At 44.4% G+C, this 23,634-nt stretch overlaps 2 protein-coding genes across 2 annotated transcripts in view; one reads left to right on the forward strand and one right to left on the reverse strand.

Moving 5' to 3' along the window:
* Positions 1-8,457, forward strand: part of Argl (Argininosuccinate lyase) — a 39,803-nt gene extending 31,346 nt beyond the window's left edge. The window contains exons 16-17 of the mRNA XM_075889895.1: positions 2,466-2,572; positions 3,537-8,457. Of these exons, the coding sequence (XP_075746010.1) occupies positions 2,466-2,572; positions 3,537-3,687 (258 nt within the window). The 3' untranslated portion in view covers positions 3,688-8,457. The remainder of the gene's footprint in view (positions 1-2,465; positions 2,573-3,536) is intronic.
* Positions 5,243-23,454, reverse strand: Tpst (tyrosylprotein sulfotransferase). Its single transcript, XM_037424138.2, has 5 exons — positions 23,311-23,454; positions 20,355-20,594; positions 19,192-19,386; positions 14,489-14,739; positions 5,243-12,624 (listed from the first exon to the last, which is right to left on the reverse strand). Exons 1-5 carry the CDS (start codon positions 23,452-23,454, stop codon positions 12,297-12,299), a joined length of 1,158 nt encoding a protein of 385 aa, XP_037280035.1. The 3' UTR covers positions 5,243-12,296.
* Between the last annotated feature and the right edge of the window lie 180 nt (positions 23,455-23,634).

The raw sequence follows: 23,634 nt of genomic DNA on the forward strand, positions 1-23,634 counted from the left end.
GGTGCGCTATTCTAAACCTCCCTATTACGTAGCGTGCGTCATTCCTCGGTCTGAAGAACATTGCACGGCGTTCGTGCATTGAGCGTGAGACAAATATACAAAATGAATGATTCCACCTGGCGCATACGGTTCTGGGCTGGTGGATATACAATTCTGTTAACATGACACAGCTGCGCCAATAGGCACACGTCATATAATTACACACAGACTCCAAATGACCATAATTCGCTTCATAATGCACGCACCAAAGCAAGTTCTTCACACCTGGTGTGTTTACTTTCGTACTGTGTCACGTGTAAGTTCCGTTCGTCGCTTCTTTCGCTTGCCTCGTCCATGCGTACATAACTCATGTAGGCGCGCAGCACAGCACATATCACTAAAGATCACCAAGATTGCCACGTTGAGACACTCAAGTCACACGCACGCACATGCGGCGACACTGATGCCATGGCTTTCGCGGGCGGTAAATCACAGACGCGCATATTCCACAAAACACAGACGCGCACATTCATGCGTCGTTCGGCCAACGCAATCGTGACGCCACCGGCGCATCAAAGTTGTTGTAAAGGAAGCAGCAAGATAGAAAATTCTGTTTTAAAAGAGTGTGCAACCATTTCCTGTTTGACGCATGAGCATTTAAAATTTTTTTTGTCACCTTCACTTGGAGCTAAGCTACAATCGAAGCCTCAATTCAAGGCAGCCAAAACGCATTTCAAACGCCCTGCCCAGAGGCAGCGCGTTCACTGCATTGCCTTGTGGCAAATCAAACTAAACAGCCTTTCTGAAAATGTATGCTGTTAAGAACGAAATTATTACTAATACACACACATACATATACATGAAATCGCTTACTAACGAAGGTTTGCAGAGTCTTCTAGCGAAAGTACCAAAGCAGCAGCTCGAGACGCTCCTTTATGGCCCGAGGCCCCGCCGCGGTGGTCTAGTGGCTAAGGTACTCGGCTGCTGACCCGCAGGGCGCGGGTTCGAATCCCGGCTGCGGCGGCTGCATTTCCGATGGAGGCGGAAATGTTGTAGGCCCGTGTGCTCAGATTTGGGTGCACGTTAAAGAACCCCAGGTGGTCTAAATTTCCGGAGCCCTCCACTACGGCGTCTCTCATAATCATATAGTGGTTTTGGGACGTTAAACCCCACATATAAATCAATCATCAATCAATCCTTTATGGCCCGAAGAGTCAGCTGCCGAAGTATCGCTGCGTGGAACGTCATCCACATGCCCAGATTTCCAAAGGGATTGGCTGCGACGACTTCTCGGAGGAGGCACAGATCCTTGTGTGTCCTGAAGTGCCGTCGGTGCTTGCGTGCTTGCCGAACGATTACTGCGTTTCCCGAGCAGCACGTACTCGCTGCCAAGATGCTGCCATTTTGGTCGTTTCCCGTCGCGTCACGTGATCCTTCGCTCGCTACGACTCTCCGCTCACACGCTCAGCGCATGACCGTCTAGCCAACATCGGCTATAGGCACCGCACACTGACCAGAGGGAGCTTCGTTGCTCACACTGCAACGTCCCAAAGTCGTTGACATTCGCCGTTAGGGGCACGCAGAAAAAAGACGTGTGCTCGCGTCCTCCATGTATCCCGGCCACAATCCGCCGACAGATGCAGGGTGCGGGACGCGCGTGTCGCGTTCCATTTTCACCGAGGCCGTCTCAAGGTTGCTCGTTTTATCCGCTAGGCTATGTATTCTGGCGCTACAGTCAGACTGGAAAACTCGACTGAACAGTGCGACTTTGGTCTAGCGCCTGCTATTCTCTGCCGCGTTATGCAGTCAGCTCTGATGTTTTCAGGCTTTAGAGGGCCCCTCAAACGATGTGTACTGGGTGCATGGGCGGTGGTTTTCAGGACGCCTGTCTTGTTCGAATTCTAATACATGGCTATAAGTAAGCTAAAGCCATATACCTTAGTCACGTGTTTATTCTGTTTCTTACAAAGGGAATGTACCCCTCTCTTTATTTTTATTATTTTTGCCCTCGTTCCACATTTAAATATATTTTTTGTTCAGGTTCTGCCAAAATTTGCAGGCATTCTTATCACAATGCGACCTTTTCTTCGCTATTAGAGTTTCGTATACATGCGTGTTAAAGCAAGCTGTTCTATGCAATCGCGCCCTAACTGCTCCACGTTAAGTAAATAAGTACTGTGTCATTGCATTGTGCCGAAAGGGTTGAGCAAAAGTGCTCACCGAAGAAATAGCGACGAGCACCGATCCATGTGTCGACGAGGAAAGAAAAACACATGGCAGCTGCTCTCCCGAACAAGAGCTGCTGTCTATAGCTTGTCCTTCGTCCACATTCGGCCTCGTATAAATTTGTTCTCGTCGTCTTATGTTTGTGAAGTTATGTATCAACTCGCTCAACAACGCGAATTGTCAATATATAGCTCCTCGTAAAGCTGCTTCTTAAACAAACGCTCACAGAGCCCGCTTTCCAATTTCCTTCCCTTTTGCAGACACCATTCCGTGATGCGCATCACATTGCCGGTAAACTGGTAGCCCTTGCCGAACAGAAGAATCTTCCCATGACTAGTCTCACCTGTTCCGATGCGAAGTCTGTGTCGTAAGTATAGTGCCATAACATCACCGTGTTGATAATAAAACAATATTGGATTCGTAAGTATAGTCGGTATAGCTGGCAGATCGCATGCTGGTGCAGCTAATTTGTGTTGGCGAAACGCCAACTGCGTTATTGGGCCTTAGGAGCAAATACAAGCGGAAATATAAAGCCTGCGCATATTGGGGGGTTTGACGTCTATACTGATTTGGGTGTATTATTGCCTATTAGGTGTATTATTGATTTAGGTGCCTAAAACACTGGCGTCGTCGACGCTATGCTAAACGGAGCAGTGTGAACTATATGAACGGGATTCGCTGGGTTCCTGTGCTACGCACTTCCTCGAGTGTTACAGTAGTGGCACTGCCATACAGTTTTTTTCCTCAGCTATGCTCTAGCTGAGACCTCTAAATATTATGACGTCAGAGATGGCTATCAAGGGAGCTTCAAGAAGGGGGCGCCACCTGTTTGCATTTTTTAGTGCATTGTCTGGCTTACCAGGGCGCTTTCCATGGTATCAATGACATTCTCGGTTGTCGAAAAAGGGTACTTTAATAATACGTGCTTGAATCATCGAGAGAATGGCAGTTAATTCTCTGCGAGAGTCGGGAACCAAGAGCACAGAGTGCTTCCACACTTAATTTGATTTCTGAGAAGAATGACCCGAGTGAATGTTACAGGCCTACAAAAGCACTTACTGCGCAAAGTTGGTTGACGACAAATATCAGCAGTAATTAAATGAAGTATCTTACGACCGAAGCACTTCACCCCGATGTGGCTCCGAAACCGCCACTAAAATTTCGTGTAGTTTTCTCTTTGGTGTGAACCAGCATGCCCGACACAATAATTGTACGTCAACTACGTTTCCTCTGAATCGGCCTAAAATTACCGTAAAGGGCAGCTTTTGCAAGGTTTACCTGCAGTGGCGGTGTATGCATGTGACAGTCGTGCACTTCACTGGACTTTGCAGGGAACTCTTTGAAGACGATTTGGCCGAGCTGTGGAACTATGAACACTCTGTGGAACAATACAAGGGGACCGGTGGAACCGCAAAGGAGAGCGTCGTGGCACAGATCGCTTCTCTGCGGCAGTGGCTGACCGAAGCAAACGAGCAGCGCTAGACTATAAAGCGACGTCAAAACCACGCTAGCTTGGAGTAATGAAAAGAAAGGCAGAATGGATAGTCACGTGATGACATCGAAGCCCACTCTCCCCCTTTCACTCTTTTTTTTCACTCTGTGCAAAAAAATAGAAAAAAGGAACCAAGGCTTAGCATCTCGAAGGACAGTTGGAATTCCACCATGGACACGTCGTGTAAAGCAAGCGACGCGCCGGATACCCGGGGTATAGAGCACATGCTTTTCATGTGTGCTTTTGCAGCTTCCTTTGCATTGAGGAATGAAGTTACGAGAGAGTGTAAGAGTATTGTGATTGAAAGGAAAACATAAATAAAAATAAAAGAGTATCAGCCAAACACGTGATCACTACGCTAGAGCTCAGTCGAAGCGGTAAGGAATGGCACCATTTTTTCATGGCGTTTCACTCGTCTGAAATCAGTTGATGTTTCATATCCGCTGGCTCATTCTCTTTGAACGATCCCGCGAGCGATGTATACCTCATAGATTGATTTTAACTAGCAGACATTGCCTGTGGCGTCGGCAAAACGTCACGGAAGGTGCCAAAGTAGTCAATGTAATCGTATAAGTAGTTGCATAGCAATCATCGTAGTAGTAGCATAATTTTACTAGCAAGCTCGTCACTTACTTGCACGAATAGTTGAGGATGTACAGAAACACTCACACCCTTTTAATAAAGTAGAAGTGCACTACACCTTTCAGTTTGCGATCAATGCATTCGAAAGGACCATGCAAGTTGTCCTGGTAGAAGGATGTGTTGTTGAACGAAAAAAGAAAGAAACATTAAAGCAGCTTTACACTTGTGGTGCCAAGCCTCGACAACAGCAGAGCTGGGCGACCTATCCACGTTTCTTGTATTTTTTTTTCTTTCTCTTTTAGCTTTCTTGTCTCCGTTTCTTTCTATTTCATTCGTTTCTTCTTTATTTTCCTCTATATTCCTTCCCTTTCCTCTATATTTCTTGCCTACTTTTTGTTCTTCTTTCTGCCTAGCTCTCTGATCTTTCTTTTTATTACTTCTTTGTGTCAATCAATCAGTCAGTCAAGAACTTTATTAAAAGGTCCTGAAGAGCTTAAGCCACCAGGGCGTTCACAGAGGCCATCCTAGCAGCCACTACTGTAGGAGATTCCAGAGTCAGGGCAGGAACGTGGTGGAATTCCGCCAGTTCTTAAGCCCATTGGACTGCCTTTGGTTGGGTGTTGGAGCTTGGGGCTCCTGAGTGCCTCTTTCCAGTTGGATTCACTGGTGAAAGATACCCGAGGTAACGCGGAACATTGCCAGAGCATGTGCTCGAGTGAACAGTACACTTCTGTGTAGTCCGGACATTGTGGATTTATGCCCCCATTGTAACGGCCGAGTTGGCCACGTGATGGGTACGATCTTGTTTGTAAGTGAAAGGCTACCTCTTGCGGGCGATCGAGCTTTGCATGTGGTAAAGCATATTGGCTTCTGTCGTTTCAGTAGTGAGAGGCAATTTCGTGGAAGGTGATTAAAAGGTCCATTGGAGCTTTCACTCCAATAAATGACACAGACACAGAGAGGTGCGTGGACGTCGCCATTTTCTTTTCTTCAATAAATTACTCCACATCACGATCAACAAAATATATACGCTTATGTTTGTATATATTATAATATGGCATGTAAAATGGGTGCCAATCTGTTTAGCTGCAGACAAAAAAAAAGTTCTCTCAGCAAGCTGCGCTGTACACCACCAGCCTCCTGTTGACCGATTCCCATCTTCTCCGTGCACCAAATAAATCAGTTTTGCTATCTGAATAATAGTTAAATACATGCACTTGTATAAAAATAACTGCAAAACTGATCCAAAGCTGGTGAGTTCATGTTTAAAAAATATACTCCCACTCAACACAACAAAATATACCAAAAATTACACCGACATTTCGCCACCTATGCGAGTGGCATCCTCAGTATGCACTGGCATACTGACGAGGATGCCACCTGCATACTTGATGACACATCTGTGTAGTTTTTGTTACACTTTGTTGTGTTAAGTCGGAGTGAATTTTTTAATGAAGAGTAATTGAAAAAGGTTACCAATGGGCTCTCATTAAAACAATGCAGCATTTACACAATGTGTTAACTATCTGCATTGGTGATTAGAGTAGATACTTTACTTTATTTTACATATGGAGTCTTTGCAGAAGGCACTAAAATACTAACAACATCAAATGCAACAGTGAACACCGAGCACTACTACAAGAAAACAAACTTAAGGTTCCTCAGAATTCATCCTGAATTACACAGGTAAGAAAACATGGCATACAGCAGCATAAATATTGACACCTGCATTCAACTGTCATATGTTAAAGAAGAGTCTCGTTCTTTGGATTCGCCACCATTTTACATTGCTTGATGAATCTGCAATGCTCTCAACATTGTCTACCATTCAGGAGGACGCTGTCATAAGAGTGAAATGTTACAAAAATCAAGGACGAAAAATGTTGCACACACGAGTCAATAATTCCAAAGTGTACGTACTTGACCGACACACTCGTTTTCTATGACTTACAGGCGGCGCTGCACTAGAGCTCGGGGTTTGAGTAACTACAAATTTATGCTTTGAAAAAGACCGAATTACTGTACTAAAACACTGACATCACTGTCCTATAATTTCTCACTAGCATATACATACAAAAGAACTAATTTGCAACAGAGCATGACCATGTATTTGAAGAGCTTACAGTGCAGTACAAAATAAATAAAGTGTTTATGAGTTATAACCACAGTCTGATTGCTATAAAAGCAAGCAGTATGATGTTACGTCCAGCAACGTCAGGGTGTCAGCAATATGTTTTTATGTAATATGGTTCCCAGAATGGGCAGTTTTATTTTGACTGTCGAAAAGCTTTACTGGGGAGATTTCGCTGTTTTGAGAAAGAATGGAACAGGATGACGACTGCATATTGTTGGTCCCAGAGGTCAAACAGTGCAGCCAGGGAGAAACACTTAGCAGGCTATTCAAGAGCTATTACATAAAAGAGTTTGGGCCGAAGAATAAACACTTCTGACCAAATTTGGGCACTAAATGTGGACAAAATAAAGCATTTGGAACACAGCCAGCAGATAAGCTTATAATAATGAGCTTGCTAGATCATAATAAGAAAAGAGAACACAGGGGCACTGCTCGAATAACACCTAATTGGGGGAAAAAAAGATGAGCAGACAGTCAATTGTGCGCATGATTGCAAGTGCAGTAATGTTCAGTAAAGTCAAATTTCAAGAAACAACAGCTCCTTAGATGCTGCTATCATCGTTACACTATGAACACTGTGCAGAGAGTACCCTGGCGACAAATGCAGTGCTGAGAGTGCGACAGCTGCAGAAACCCGCAATTGATTGCGTGTTTGTGTTCTATAGTTCACGGCTCCTCATCAAATATCAACAAGTGTTGTGCACAACACAGCATTACTGGCACATTCGAAAGGAAGAAGCGAATGAAGCAATCAGCCCTGTGCTGGCGTACATTAGAGCAATGTCAACACTCAGTGTTGCGCCTGTTCTATGAAGTTGTTATCCATGTTGCATAAAGTCTGGCTGGCTAGGGGTCCGACTGCTTAGAACCGTGCTCACATACTTCAATCGTACCACGGCCATTGATTGATAAATATCCCAACAGTACTGGCAACATGAAAATGTGGCGCACACACTAAGTAAATATTGTTGCTCGCACTGCAAGACATACTTGAAGAGATGTTCTAAGGTCAACAAAAGCAGATATTAAAGACAGTCTCATTTTTCTATGTCAGTGCTGACAACACCAGGATCATCACGCAGAAAACAGCACAGTGCGTGATCAGGTAGTGCGTGACTTAATTAGAGTGTGAAAATGTTAGTGTGAGATTGCCATGACGGCTCTTCTCAAATCTATGTTGCGCTGTGATTTATGAAAAATGTTTTGAAGCACCGCGCAACAGATGAGCTTCCAGTCATTAAATAGAGCAGCATAAAACTAAGGCTGAAGTGTTGCTTACTTTTGCTTATCAGAGCATAAAACATTACAACATTGCTTGAAGATACTAGTGCCCCTTTGAGGACAAGTTCAAGCTTTCATTATTTTAGAACTGTGAATGCCTATAAAGCAGTGGGCCTCCATCACAGGAATGGTTGATCTGCAATGCTATATGGCAATAATCCAATCCCGAAGTGTTGGGCTCTCTAGGAGAACCCCACTTCCAGCCAGACTTTCAGCGCCATGGAGGACAATACATGGAGAGCACAGCTGTATTGTCAAAGTCACACGATACTTTTAGGAAGTGTTGGCACACACGATATGTGGATTGGCGGAACAAAGGCACTTGCTTGTGTCCGTAACTGGAAACAGATACTTTTTCGCACTTTGAGAATGAAAAAAAAAATACAGAGAAATACAAGTACTTGAGACTCCATCTCCTAATATCTTACGTCTTCACTTTTGTAGACAAAGATCGTCCGACCCCACCTCTAATAAAAAGAAAAAAGAAACAAACGATTCACTTCTTCCTCTGAACAGGTGGCGTTGATATCTCTGGATGCATTTACAGATGCAGTGAATAGCATAGAGAGGCTGCAAACTTGCATCTGAATAGGCCATTTCACAGAAGGTAAAAGATGCTAGCCTGTAGCAAGTGTTTTTCACATATGCCACCCGGAAAAATCAGCTATACTATTACCTACGGTTTAACAAGTAGTTAGCAATAACCAAGTTAGCTCTTGCAGAAAAAGTGAATTGTAGCAGCCCACATACAAAAGAAAAGTTTTTTGAAAAAATGCAATCTAACGACATCAAATATCTAAATATGTGCACTGAAGCACCGGTAAAGTGGTGAAAATAAACAAAAAGAGTGTGCAACAACATCTACACAACAGTTTTGCACATGACGAAAAATTGTAAAACTTTGCACAAGCACGCACTTGAGAACAAATACTACACCTCAATGCTTTCAGGTGTAACAAGATCTACACCGTCCTTTGCAAACTACTAGAAATTCTGTACTTTGAATGTACACAGCTTCTCTATGCAGCATCTCTCCTTATAGCTAAACCACATTTAGCTGAAATGTCCCGCTCAAACACTGAGGTACATCGTATTCAGCCTACGTTCACTCAGTAGATTGGTAGAGCTATAAACAACATCCACTTCAGGCATCTTTAAAAACACATTTTTTTGTTTTCATGTAACATTCTAAGCACTTCAGTAACCGTACCATAGGCATACTTAGTATGCATCTCGAAACAGCCCGAGCGGTTCAAAACACCCAGGCAGCAGCACAGCCACAAGTACAAACACAATGTGCTAAATCTAAGCACCACTTCAGACATCCTAGTTCCATGTTTTATCTTTATGCTTTCACTTTTTTTTTCTAGCTTTCATTGAAATTTTTTTTGTAAACAACACTTCACACAACGGTTCCATTCACCAGCATTAACTTTTACCCAGAAGCTAGTACTGCTTTTCAGAAAAAGAGCATGTACAAGACAAAAAAAAAGGGGGCTCACACCCTGATATAATACACCCAACCATCCGCGCAAATTTTCGTACAACCACAGTCCAAGCTGCACACAATAATTTTTCGCCAGTTGGCCCACCACCATTTCCAAGAGGTCTGGCACATTTGCCAGAAAACATCAAAATCAAGTCTTACAGCTTCTGAAAGCAATGGACAATGCCTTCATCCAGAAGATAGAAAAAGAAACAATATTTTGCATTCATCATTCTTGAACAATAGCAAAGGCCAATAGATGATGACATCCTGCCTTTCTACGCACATATTTATATACATGCATAAACACTACACACTACTTCATCTCGCCTTCGGTGTATAAAAAACTTGTGCACATCTCTTTCTAAAAGTGCGCATCACGTTCCCAAACATCTTTGGAGTGAGCAAGGAAATGCAGAGGGGTGACAAAAAAAAAATGAAAAGAGCATCTTTCCTTAAAAAACAAGAAGAAAAAAGAACATGAGTGTCAAGAACTGTCATCAGGCCAAGAACAGAGTTACCAACAACGTGGCAGGAAGGTACATAGGAAATCACAGTCTTTGCGAAAGGAACATGTTTGAGCCTATTTTCATACTGAAACATGAGCAGAAAAAAAGAGCTCAGGGACATAAGCCCAGCAAAATGGAATGATGTCGCTTTATCCAATATGACCGCAAAAGGTCATTATTGGCTCAATAATGTCAGCGTTTCATACCTGAACAAAACGTACGTTCACACGTAACTTCCTTCTAGGGCGTAATGACAATCAGAATTTGTGCCTACATTGGGACACATGACAACACTGCCCAGGAGAATGGAGTGTTTGTTGTATATGCCCATAGAGAATGCCCTGTCCACAGCTACAAGTGTGTCAATAAAAGGCAAAGACTCCTGAGCGAAGATAGAACTGATAACGTTGATAAAAAAAAAGGAAACAATGGTTCAGCAAACAGCATAAAAAAACCAGCACATAAGGAAAGCGAAGAGGAATAACAAAGAAATACTAACGGGCTCGGACAAGCACACCAATAGGACAGCTGCACTGTATCATGCATACCTTTTGATTTACACCACTATTTACATAGTAAGGCTCTATCACACGTGTTTGGAGAGATGCTTGATTCGGGTCATAAGCTCTGACTTTCCGCTGAGACAGAAATGCGCTGTGAAACCGTGTGTGATGGCACAATTATAGCATAGCGATTTTCAAGAAGGAAGAAATTAGACTTATTTTCTTGTTGACTCAATAGACACAACCACCCTTTGTTTGCCAGTGGTTTCTTAAATAATGAGTGTCAACTGCTGTGCAGACAGACTGCAAGGCAATTACAGAGTGCTTAAACGCCTCCAATTCATTGCTATTTAAAACTGTAAATATGAAGTGGTTTGGCATAAAAGTGTAGCCTAAGCTATCAAAAAATCATTTTTTGTACAGAAGAATGCAAATGAACAGCTGTACTAATATTAACTTGATCGGGCGTATGCCAGACTGACTCCTTTCAGTTAATTAGATTGTGATAACACAGCTGAAAGGCCAATTTTCAAGATTAGTTGCCTTGACATTAATGCGTGAAAAAAATTTCATATGATGAAGAGAGGTACTTTATATAAGCCAGTATCGCTTTTTTCATGTTTGCACAACTGGGCTTGAAGTATGTGTTCAGATATTTCCTGTACAATAAGCTTTCTACAAAACTCTCAGTTATATGCGTAAAACAGCTTTTTTTGTTATTGACTTCAAAAATAATAGTCTGACGAGAAAACTTACAAGTCAGTTTGCATTAAATTTAATGCTTACACCGTGCACAGTGCATTACTATATAGTTACAAGCTGCAATGCTATAAATGTGACGAATGATAAAACCAAAGTACTGGTACCAATTTTCGGTATGAATATAAAGCTTCTAAGTTTTCAAAAATGTGCAAGCTGCACAGCAATTAATGTGCAAAATAACTAAAAAATGAGATTCTCCAGATTAGTAAATGTATTATAAGAGACAGTAAGATACACAAACTTTTGAGGTTTGCGATTTAAATGCACCTTTTCATGAGCAAAAAGAAATTTTAATGAATGATGTGTGCTCAGATCGAGATATGCACATTGTGGAACTCTTTTCATTGTGGACATGATCCAACTGTGTTCAGCAAATGGGTAATGCAGTCACAAAGCTGAAAAGCTTCGCACCAGATCCTAGCACTGTTTCAGTTACACCATTACCACAGTGTGAGGGTGATGACACAGCATCCGAACATTGCCTTCAGCATCGTGTCTACATTTTCGACAAATGACTGACACAGTTCGAAGCTGCTCAAGAAAACTGAAGCAAAAACAAAGCAAGATTGGCCAGCTATATGTGTCACAGATCAAAGATGATGTAGCTGCTTTTAAACAAAGCAGACAAGCTAGTAGAGTAACCCTTGCAGCACCAAATGTAGATGCATCGCTGATGCAACATTCAGAAAGTTGCTTCAATGTTGTGGCAACATTGCATGTTGCTAGGGAACCAATCTGTATTTGTTTCCTTCTTTCCAAGTTTAAAAAGTTAAACTGTACTTTGTAAATGAAGAATTACAATACACAGCATGAAGCTGGTTTACACTCATGTTCAAGTGTAATCTGTTAAACAAGTTACTACAAAGCAACAGCTTGTCTAATGACACCATGTGAATTCAGTTGGATATATTCAAGATCCATTAAAGAACAAATTAATGCATGCAAACGGGCTAAAGACATTCAAAAGATCTCACACAATGCGCATTTTTCTCATCCCGAGACCCATTTGACAGACCTGTCTGCAAAGCAAGCTTGGAAAAGCTTAAACTCATGTTTATATCCAATATTAAAAAAACAACAAGCTTATGAGGTAATATTTGAGAAAAAAGCTGCTATGAAAGAACACCTGACTTCTTGTACATTCGACCATTTGGCATAAAGTAAAGCTGCCAGCCAGACGCGACTTGCACTAAAGTGACTGGAGAAGGTGGCTGCGTGCTCAGAGTCTTTTCGTCTTTCTTTTTTTTTACAAAAATGACGGGACTGTCGTTTTCCAAGACAGAAACGCTCACGGGAGTCACACAGTTTCAAGTCTTTTAAAGTCACGCACAAGTTTCTTTTCCTAAGGTGTGGGTGTCCTAATAAAAGCGTCTTCTTCAACCTTGCGTCTAATGGCACCACGACGAATAGCATCGCGATGCTGAGCCAGCTCCAGCTCTCGAGCGCGCCATTCGGCTGTCTCGCGCTTGATCTGAAGCGTGTTATTGAGCACGAATGAGTCGGGTCGACCGTAGTTTGGAGGGTTGGCCATCGGGTCGTAGCCCAACTCGGACAGCATGGGTGCCACTTTGGCCATGTCGCGCACAACATCTTCGGGAATCTGGCCGACCCACTTGCTCAGCGCCTCCAAGTTGATTGGCTTGATCACCTGGTCCGTGGAACGCTCGAGCCTGCACAGGAGAAAATCATCAGTAGCAAGCATTACAACATGGTGGACAGGTCTGTGGTAGTCACTACAAGTTCTCAAAGACCCGAATTAATGTTAGTCAGCATGATTCCTGTCTGTCAACAACAGCCTACAAGCTCCAGCTAGTTGGTACATCACCGAAAGAAAGAAAAAGCAAAATGCATAATATATTTTCTATATTTTCACCTCTCTTTACTTTTACACTTTTCTCGAGCTCAGTAGAGTGTGTGATGACTGTGGAATGTTTTTGTTGAGCATGAACGAAAGCATTGATTGCCAACTATATTATACTATAACCGAAAGAAAGTTATCACAGAAAGTTAAAAGCGCTCAGTTAATTTATTCAAAGCCTGCTCACATGTATTTTCACAAGGTTTCAGTTTTATTGGTGAACATCTAATGTAAACGGCTCATGTCAATCCCTTGAACTGAATAGATACGCGATGCTATAGGCAAGGTCAGGATGAATATAGCTCATCCACAATACAGTGTGTTATTAGAGCAGTTTTCAGTGCTAGTCGGAAACTTAACAAGCTGCACAAAGAAAAAAAAAAGAGTGCATGACTCCAAGAGTTTCGCTGCTAATAATAATGCTGGACACACTGTTGCATACATTATTGGCAAAAATTAATTAACTCCTGAGCAAGAAAAAAAAGGCACAGAAATGAGTGGTTAGTTGATGCAGCGCAAAATGTACTGTGAAGGTTATTTACAAATAATTAACAAGAATTAAGAAGGCAGTAAGAAATGGCATGCACAGTTACTTCACAACTAATTTTTTAGAGTGACAAACACATTCTCAATACTCAATTTTATTGCTAGTCAAAATACACAGCAGTAGGACATCTTAGGAACTTAAGACCTTGAAAAATTAAGCATTATGAAACGAATCGCTTAGCTATGTGGTAGAAACAATATTCATAGGAACTCACAGATATTTTCATTAGTATTGTGTCTAACAATAAAAATGAGCTCTTCAATATTAAGTTCTTCCTTTATGTGGCACCTGCTTCATGAAAATCTTTTATTTCTGTTATTTGCGTGCCTGGGTGTGTATCTGCACATTCTCGGCAATGTCGTGTGTTGCCAGTGTGTTGCCAGATAAGAATGAAAGCTCACCTCTGGATTTGTATCTGCACATACTCGGTGATGTCGTGTGTTGCCAGATAAGAATGAAAGCTTACCTCTGGCTTTGTACAACCTGTGTGGCATCGCAGAACTGAACAATACCTCTCCTTGGAAATTGAAACGGTTTTAACCACTACAGTGCACAGAATGACAATATAGGAACAGCAGGCCTCTACACTTCTGTACACCACACGGGCGACCTATACGCAGTAATGCAGCGATGATACTGCCACCTATAGCTGAATATCACAGCCAATAGTAATAGTAGACACGATCAAAATAAATGACACCACGGTGACTAGTGCGAGAACTTCAAAGTGGCATCGCCACCTACATTTTCTTTTTTGTGCATGTTCACTTATCAAGCACCTTCTTGCAGTAAGCAGGGCGTTTTTCCTATTATGTAAGAGTAATCTAAAAATACAAGAAGAAAGGTTTTCCCTTTAGTGTTCTTTAATTAGGAGGTTTAATGACTGGCATTTGGTTCTGAATATTGCATAAATTAATTTCTTAATTCTGATTCAAACAATTACTCGTCTATTTATGTTACTCTTGCAAAGCACAGCTACACAAAATCGGCTTCCATGTGGCTACTCTTGTGACCCCATCCTTGTTTCCACAGGGAAATGACAAAACTACGCCTCTGTGTTCTGTTTCTGTGATGTAGTGTGAGGAACAAAGTACTATCAAATGGAGCAGCTTCATCAGGAATAACTTACTTGGAGAGTGATATGCCCGACTGGTTGATGATCTGCTCGTGGTGCAACACAGAATCATTCCACGGCACGTCAAGGAAAGCAAGAATGCGCTGCAGCCAGGGCTTGGGGTGCAACACCAGCTGTTCATAGTACACGGGCATGCATATGCTGGGCCCCAGCTGCTGGCACTGGTTGTACATGGAATACATAGCGGCGTTCCAGCGCTTCAGACACTGCCGGTAGTCGGACAGGTCATAGCCTGTGATCGTCACCTGCACCCATGAGGAAGGCGAGTGCATAAGCAATATTCATGTCACAGCAAGATGATTAGAGCCTGTGGCGTACAGGACATAGTATGGTGAATCAAATATGATGCTGATTTCAATCTATCCAATTATGCTGAATTCTTAACAAGTTCATATTCAGATCTTTGAGAAGTCTGTTGCTGTTTCCGTGGGAAAGTCTTCGACCCTGCCATGCTTCTCCATATTAGTGTTTGCTGAGTGTCCATGTAGCCTTGATTAAGCGTAAAGAAAAATTAACTCAATCTAAAACTCAGATGACAATTTTAAGTTCCTCAATGTTCAACGTAATTTCAGCTAGAGTGGGCATGTGGGTAGGACATCAAACTTAGCATAGTGTGCGTAAAAAAACAGGTTCAGTCGCTATAAATGAATAAGTTCACAATCGAACTGATTTCAGATGCACAATAAGATCCTGCTCAATACAATACAAATTTGCTATACATTACACGAAAGCACACAAAAACAAATTTAAAAGAGGTATAGACAGTGGGTACAAGGGGTCGAAAAGTTTGTTCGTAGCCGGAGCTTGTTGTTATGCGTCCTCTGCCGTTCGCTCTTCAGCTTTCTTTCTCTTTGATGCATTTCTATGCGTCGTCGGCTCAAAAAATCGTTTTTCTTTCTTTTTTTTTTGAATGCCCGTCGAACCAACACCTCGTCCCGATGCACGGGGAATGCCGTGCGCGTTTGTGTGAGCGGTTTCACAAATTTCACGAAGAGTCCTTGCTCTGGCCACATGTCCCGAGCACTGCTGACACCATCAAGCTTTCGACACAGATCCAACAACCAGATTTCTGGTGGCGGCTAATATTGATGGGAAACTTGCTTCACCCTCGGGCTATTTTTACTGCGGCAGAGTACCTTTGGTCTACTGAAGGATTGCCTAAAGTGATCATGCTAAAAAACTAAACTTGCCAGTAAGTATCCTTTCCTGTCAGGTTACTTTCGTTATGGCAAAGCATTTCACTTAACACAACTTTGTCCACAACAAGAGTAACCAACGAGCTTGTGCTGGAGAACTATACTCCCCGGCAAGTGTGCTTCACTGTCAGGCTACTTTTGTTGCGGGAAAGCATATTACATAACACAAGCTAGTCTACAAGAGGAATAACCAACGGGCTTGTGCTGGAAAGCTATACTCCCTGACAAGCGTGCTTCACTGTCAGGATACTCTTGTTGCGAGATAGCATCTCCCTTAACACAACTTAGTCCACAACAAGAGCAACCAACGAGCTTGTGCTAGAAAGCTATACTCGCCGGCAAGTGTGCTTCACCGTCAGGCTACTCTTGTTGCGGAAAAGCATCTCACTTAACGCATCTTAGTCCACAACAAGCGTAACCAACGGGCTTGTGCTGGAGAGCTATACTCTCCGGCAAGCGTGCTTGACTGTCAGGCTACCCTTGTGGCAGCAAAGCATCTTACTTGACACAAGTTAGTCTACAACAAGAGTAACCAACAAGGTTGTGCCGGAAAGCTATACTCCACGGCAAGCGTACTTCACTGTCAGAAAACTCTTGTTGCGGAAAAGCATATTACTTAGCACAACTTAGTCTACAAGTGTTACCAACGAGCTTGTGCTGAAGAGATATACTCCCCCGCAAGCTTGCTTCACTGTCAGACAATTCTTGTTGCGGGAAAGCATGTTACTTAACACAACTTAGTCCACAAGAGCAACCAACACGCTTGTGCATGAACGCTATACTTCCCGGCAAGCGTGCTTCACTGTCAGGCTACGTTTGTTGCGGGAAAGCATCTCATTTAACAGAACTTGTGGTGTTATGCATTGGCACATTCGGAACACTTCCGGTAATACTTTCTTCTGCTCCATGCGGAGCAAGTCAATTCCATTGGAGGATTGAGGGTGCTCTCTGTATGTTCCATTGACAGATCTGGAACAGACCCGCCACGAGATCCACTCCACGGAGCAACTTTTTGTGCTCCGCGAAAATCGGCGGATTCAACCGGAAGTCACACGCGTCATGTGCCTTCAAACAGTGCTACGCTTGGGCGCGCCAACGAACATCGCTCGCCTCACTTCGGAGATCACGTTTTGCTATCATTGTGTCGCTGTGTTCAGCATGCCCACTCAAGCAAGAAGAGAGACGCGGACATCGCATTCCATTCTCACCCTGCGATTTGCTCAAGAAGGAGCACGTGTGCTCCATTGGTGGACTCCCTTTTGTTGCCCTCTGCCAGAGTGGAGTGCTCCGGCACAGAGTTCGTGGGTCACTCCGAATCCACCAATGAATGACGTCACTTGCCCACAACAAGAGTAAGAAGGGCTTGTGCTGGAGAGCTATACTCCCTGGCGAGTGTGCTTCACAGTTAGGGTAATTTTTGTGCGACAAAACATCTACTTTAAATCAACAGAGTTCCCAAAAAGAGCATAGAACAAGTTTGCGCTGGAGAGCTCAATTGGCCAGTAAGCGTGCTTCCCTGGTAAGTGCTGGAAACAGTACGAATACGAATGGGCATCGATGTACGGCTGCAAGGGCCAACAGCCGCGTTCATTATCTTCCAACAGAATTTGAAGGCGATTTGCACGCCGCGAGGTCATAATACTTGCTGAATGCAGCCACACGGCTGCCACGTCGGTCTGAAGGCCACAGCCAATGTCAGCGCGAGAGCCATCTGATGTCACGCCTCTGGTGGCATCCGTGTCGCTGGTGCATTTGTCACCGCTCCGGTGGCACCAATCACACTGGCATTTGCCGATATCACAGTTGATGGCGGCATGCAAACATTGGCTAAACATTGCTTCTGACATGTAAAAATTTATGACTAAATAAAGTGACGTTAGAAGTCTGCCATTTGTGCAAGGCAACGACCATTTTCGAAACACTAACAAAATGTCCAGCCGCGACGGAAGGCCTCTGCACAAGTAAACTGTGGCACCAGCCGTCTCAGCGAACCGGCTCGCTTCACTTCTTTTTTTGGTATTGATGTTGAGGAGGCCGAGAAAGCCAACTGCATATTTAAACGTGTTACATGAAAGTGCAAGTCTTAATCACGCTGGCAAAAGTAAGCGCTCTATGATGAGGGTGCGTTTGAATGCGAACGCTAGCGACAGCGTATGCTGGCTATGCCTACACTTGGAGCCATGCGGACTGTTACGATGTCTGTCACTCACGAAGGTGTAGCTTTAGTGACAATCATATATAATGAAGCAGGGTAGCACAAGTGTGATTTTACTCTATCAAGCGGGCAGGCACTATGTGTTGCGAACGTGCATGCCAAGGCACCGGATATTAACAGTGCCTCAAGCTGATCGGTCGCCCACTGCGTGTATCTCGAATCATCGTACACCACGTGGGGAGTCGAACATGAGATCAGACGCCGAATCGCACCATGTGTCTAGCACTTTAGGCTACTCTCAGTGCAGTAATTCACTTCTATTATTACAGTGAAGCGCAAAGCAGGAATGGATAACAGGCTTTTGCTGGTGGCTTATTTTCACCAGAAAGAGTTCTTCAACATTTCACAGTACAACAGAGCATTTCAATCAACACAATGTAGTCCACTACCAGACGATAAACTAGGCCAGTGCTGAAATTTGGTTCATCGGCAAGCGAGCTTCGCTGTACGGCTATATTTAATGCGGCGAAGCATCTTTTTTACCAGAGTGTACTTTAGTTGTAACAAGTCCGGGCACAGGTTTGTGCATTCTGCCTTTGAGACAGTGCAATTGAAACGAATGAATAGAAATTTTTTCAGCCCACGCACACACACAATCACAAAAACAAGCACGTACGCGCATACACGCATAGAACTCGAAAACGGCACCACACAAAGATCTCTGCCAAGTATGTTCGAACGCGCAAAGAAACTTGTGAATCAAACACCACCTCTTTTGCAAACGTGAAGTGAGCTTAAGTTAAGGTTTCACGCCCCTGGGTGTGTTCCAATACTCACCATAGACGGCTAAAAAGACAACTAAGTTAAGAGCGGCCATCTTAAGTACCATTTAAATTCCCACGTAGCCGGAAAAATAAACAGCTTCAATCGTAGACAAATGCGAGACATCATAGACAAATATGATGCAAGCTACTTTGCTGTCTAAACAAGATGTTGGCTCAGCGAATTGCTCCGATAGTTCGGATCTTGCCAGAATAGTCGTTGGCACACAAACACTTTTCTCCAAACCTTCAATGTGAGTAACGTTCAAATTTTTCTTAGATTATAACACGACATGAGCTAAAAAATGACAGCTAAGTTTCTTCATCTTAGCTTTTTCTTCTTGAAGCGAGGTGGCGCCTCATTGCGTAGCAGCCGTAATTTCTCGGATAACATGGGCTCGATGCTGTCTGCTTAGCTGTCAGCGTAGATTGTCTACGATGCTGTCTAGAACTGGAACACAGCCCCTGGCCCCTTTCGTAAGCCTAATAACATAACAAAAGCAGGAAAACGTGGCCGGCACGTACCTTTCGCGTGATGATGGAGTGGACGACCGCCCGGCCGTCACGTATCATGAGCAGGAACTTAGCCTGCGGGAACAGCTTGTGCAGGTAAACGGCGGCGCGCAGCGTGAACGGGTCCTTGTTGCAGAGCCGCGGCGCAGGCTTGCCATGCCTCACAATTACCTCCAGGATAAAAGCCGTCATGGCAGCATCCATAACCTGCGTACAAACGGGCAGAGAGCAAGGACGTGGTTTCATCTCTAACTCAATTCGTCTATTATTCAGAAGAAGACGTATACATCAGCTTTTCTCTAAAGGCAGGACTCCGTAACTCACAGAGGAGTCATGAAGAGGGTTATGTCGTATCCAGGTATACAAACATTAGAGCACACAAGAAATTAGTTTACGATGGTAGAATGGGCCATTACATTAAAACCTTCCACACAGAAACAGTAGAAGTCAGTCCCCCTGGGACATTTCAAGCACTCTAACACGACAGGCGAAGGAAGAACTTTGGACGAGCTAAATGGTGTTCAATAAACTCGCCCGAAGCATCGCTATCCTTGTGGAAGTTGGCAGGTTCAGCTCAAATGGACCAACAGATGTGAACTTCATTTCTAGGTGTGCTGCTGCTCAATAAATCAAAGACAACAGTGCATTCTTCAGATAAAAGAAATCAGTGAATTTTTTCTGAAAAGCGAACAAATAAGTATACTAGACTTTTCCATATCTCTCACCGTCATTTTTCATGCACCACGAATGTATACTTCATATCGAAGTCGCCCAGGGCATTTGCGTTCGATTCAATATTCATATTTGCTGTTTACGCATAAAATGAACAATCGGTGCCTCCTGGACCATCTTATGTGAAAAAATAAGAAGCATTAAATTATCCATAAGTCAGTAACCGTGTCCTGTACAATGGCACAAATGTGATGTTTCCACGGCGCAGTACATGCAGGAAATCTGAGAACCCAGTATGCGCATATGCCTGCTAGGAGGGCTTAAGCGCTTTCTCAGACTTCGTGAATTTTGACTACACATGTAGAAATAGGGTTTCGAAATAAGGTGCTCCACAGCAACTACGTAGTGTGCCTGGCTGCGCTGCACATAATGAAGTTCATGCACCCCGTTTTTTCGTGGAAACAAACGGAGGTCGTCAAGAGAGACAAAAAGAAAGAACTCACGTCGTCGGTGATGCCCCCCTCGATGAGCCGCTGCACCTCGGTGGGGCTCTTGGACCACTGCTGCTTGAGCGAGAGCAGGCGCGGGATGATGCGCGTCTCCTCGCCGCAGCGCACGTCTGGATGCGCGTCCAGCAGCACGCGTATGAGCGTCGTGCCGCTGCGCGGCATGCCGCCGATGAAGATGAGCGGCATGTGCCTGTCGTAGTGGATCTTCTCCATGTTGCGGCCCCACACGAAGCGCTGCGTGATGAGAGAAAAGATGACAGCCATCCCCTCGAGTTACGGAAAGTCAATTCACGCACTTTTGCAACTCTCCCTGGAGTAAGGGCTATGGTCACGGCATGTCTCACTTTATAGGTAGTGATAGCGCTAACGCGCTCATCGTTGAAGTCAGCATAGTTATCAGCAGTTTATTTCAAGCTCACTGAAGCCCGAACACCTTCAGCGAGCTTTGACAACACGAAGTCCATTAAAAGTCTGCAACACTTGCACATTCACAACCAACACATCTACTGCAATGACATTAGAACGATTCGGTTACACGTCAACATCGAGGAACAGCGCGAGCATTTCAATGTGAGATGTCTGTTCATCAACTTTCCCTTTCTAGTGCTGACACATTTATTCAGTGTTATACTCGACCTAACCAATCACACCAACATGGCCTCTTTGATCACGGCATGCGTATCCAAGTTAAGAAGGTTATCATGGCATTCACTAGCTTGTCTTGTGCTGTTACCCAAGATGAAGCATAACCTACTTCGCAGCGTCTACTGTCAAGTTTCCTCGGCAGATCAGAGCAAATACTTTGTCACTTAAAAGGACACTAAAGAAAAATAATGAAATGGTTTAGATTGAGAAATTTCGCTTTGAAAACTCGATAACGTCATCATCGAGTAACAGAGATTTGTGGAAGACACTCCTCATAATTGAGGACATCTGAACATGGCGCCATCTCTCGGCAGCCTGCCATATCTGAGTAGATAATAAGTGAGAAAAATCATCTCTCTTGAAAAAAAGCTTTTTATCAAAACCGACTACGGGTTATATGTAACAGAGACCGAAAGGTAGAATTTGGTGAAATAGCAATATCGCGATACAAAGCGTGTGGTTTCCGAAGGCAATTGAACACCACCTATAAAAAAATAAGAAACACATGGGGTCACATCGTTACATACCAAACCCTCTGGGAAGCCACGCAGCTTGTAGAGAGACACCGAAAATTTGCCAGAATACTCAAACAAGTCTCTGCTGTATAAAACCAGAAGTCATTCTTGATAGCTGTAGGTTTCCTTTTTTTGTGAGATATTTTTTTTTCTCACATTTCTAGTTCAGTCATGACAGGCCACTCCTGGGGCTGAGGAGAGATGGCGCTACGTGCACATGTCCCCTAGAGTGCCTCGAATACCCGCTCCTCCGCTCAGAGTGAAGACATCTGCGGCGGCCATTATCCATTATCTCTCCCGCTGCATACAGGTTTTGCTCTGACGCGTAGTGGCCCCCAGCTTAACGCGAATGGTTGTAGCCCCTAGGAACTTAAAATTTCAGCTAAACGTGCCAAACAAAGCTGGCACATGAGCACTACATCTTGGCGAAAATGCTGCAGGCATTTCAATGATGGAGGGAGCAGTACAAAAGGTGGCAGCACCCTGAGCGGGGGCGCACGCATCATGGTACCTTAATGTCCCCAAATCCCGGTCATGTTTAAGCACTTTTTTTCTCCTTTCGTACCAGCGAGCATGCTGAAAGCTGCCCAGAGCGGGTGGAGGTAGACGAGAAGCTACGTCCGTCCGTCATCGCGCGTCATGACCTTGAGGCCCCCCCCCCCTTTTTTTTTCAAGACTATAGTCTTTCTTGGGGACCTTCGGCGAAAAAAATTTGGTCTGTCTTTCTGTTTGTCTGTCTGTACAATTGTCTGTTTGTCCGCCCTTAATGATACCTCAAACGGCACCAACGAATACCCCAAACGGCCGACCCCATCCACAGCGCCCACCAATATTGCTCAAGATTTTGCATTCATACTTGTGCGATTGTCAATTAAAGAGCAATTATTGCACATATTTGAGGCACCATAACAACACTTCAATATTCTGTATGCGTGCCTTTTTACTAGAAAAGGCATACATAAGTAATTCTAAGGACCGTAGCGTTTATCACGCTGCGCTGACAATGCAACGCTTGCACGAAAAGGCCAGGGTTTGCGAGGCTTTACTAAGACGACACGGTGGCGGCACTTACCCGTCACCTTGCGTTCTACACCTTATCACCTCCGAGACGGGCCCGCGCGCCGCACGCTTTGTTTTTCAAAATAACTGCCAGATAGAGCTCGTGTCTCACGTGTGACGTGACTTGATGCACTTGTTTGCCTCCGCTGCACGCTCGAGGCACTCTAACGCAGCGCCTTCAGAATACCATTCACCGATTTTCTTGCGCAGAACCACGAATAAACGTTTTGTTCACTCCCTCCAAACGCAAGACAACTGTCTTTCGACGACATTTGGAGTGTAACATGCAGATCCGGCACCATTTTTTTTTTATCATACAGCTTACTTTCAGGATGATCACGAGCGAGCACGCATGCACGTGGCGGCAGCACGCGGCGGCCGCGCTAACTGCGCGGCTCACGATGCTAAAATTAGCCAATGGCCGCAGACATTGCGTTTATGGCGCGGTCGTTTGAGCTCATATGGTATCACTTGTCGAGAAGAATGCGAGCGACTTCTAGCTCGACTATGAGAATTAGTTGTAAATGCCACACTGTGTGCTGTGCTATAATGTATCGCTATCGTGTTCTCTGGAGCTTTGACAGCCGATCGGCTGTGTTTTGGGGGCATACCGGGAAAATGTTGCGGGGCCCTTTCAAATGGACCATTGGGTCAGTTCGTGATTCAAGACGAGTCGAGCTTTCGTATAAGAAAAAGCAATAGCAATGGGAACAATGAAAGGGTTCACCGACCTCTGGCGGGACGTATGTGAAGTTCAGGTTGCCCGATCGGCACGAGCCGAGGAAGGTGTAGCAGAGGAAGGCGGCGAGGAGGCAGGCGGCGCACAGCACCACCCACCGCCGGGTGGGCCTGGGCAGCAGCACGGCGCTGCGCATTGCCACGGGTCAGTGGCAATGTGGGACCGGGAAGGAAGAGGAAGGCGCCGGGCTGCGCTGGCCTGCTACCTCATGCTACCGGAAACCACGGGAGACGGGGCAGGCGCGGCACACGGGCTGGCTGCGCAGCCGCTGCCACACGGAGTCCCGCTGCAAGTGGACAGAGAAAAATGCACATGT

Source organism: Rhipicephalus microplus, chromosome 3, assembly GCF_043290135.1.
Source record: "Rhipicephalus microplus isolate Deutch F79 chromosome 3, USDA_Rmic, whole genome shotgun sequence".
Lineage (NCBI taxonomy): Eukaryota > Metazoa > Arthropoda > Arachnida > Ixodida > Ixodidae > Rhipicephalus > Rhipicephalus microplus.

Excerpts from the sequence above, each read along its gene's own strand:
- Tpst (XM_037424138.2), bottom strand. The coding sequence starts at position 23,454 with ATGCGCAGCGCCGTGCTGCTGCCCAGGCCCACCCGGCGGTGGGTGGTG. Across the intron at positions 20,595-23,310 it reads TCACATACGTCCCGCCAGAG|CGCTTCGTGTGGGGCCGCAA; the intron begins GTCGGTGAACCC and ends CTCATCACGCAG. Across the intron at positions 19,387-20,354 it reads AGGGGGGCATCACCGACGAC|GTTATGGATGCTGCCATGAC; the intron begins GTGAGTTCTTTC and ends GTTTGTACGCAG.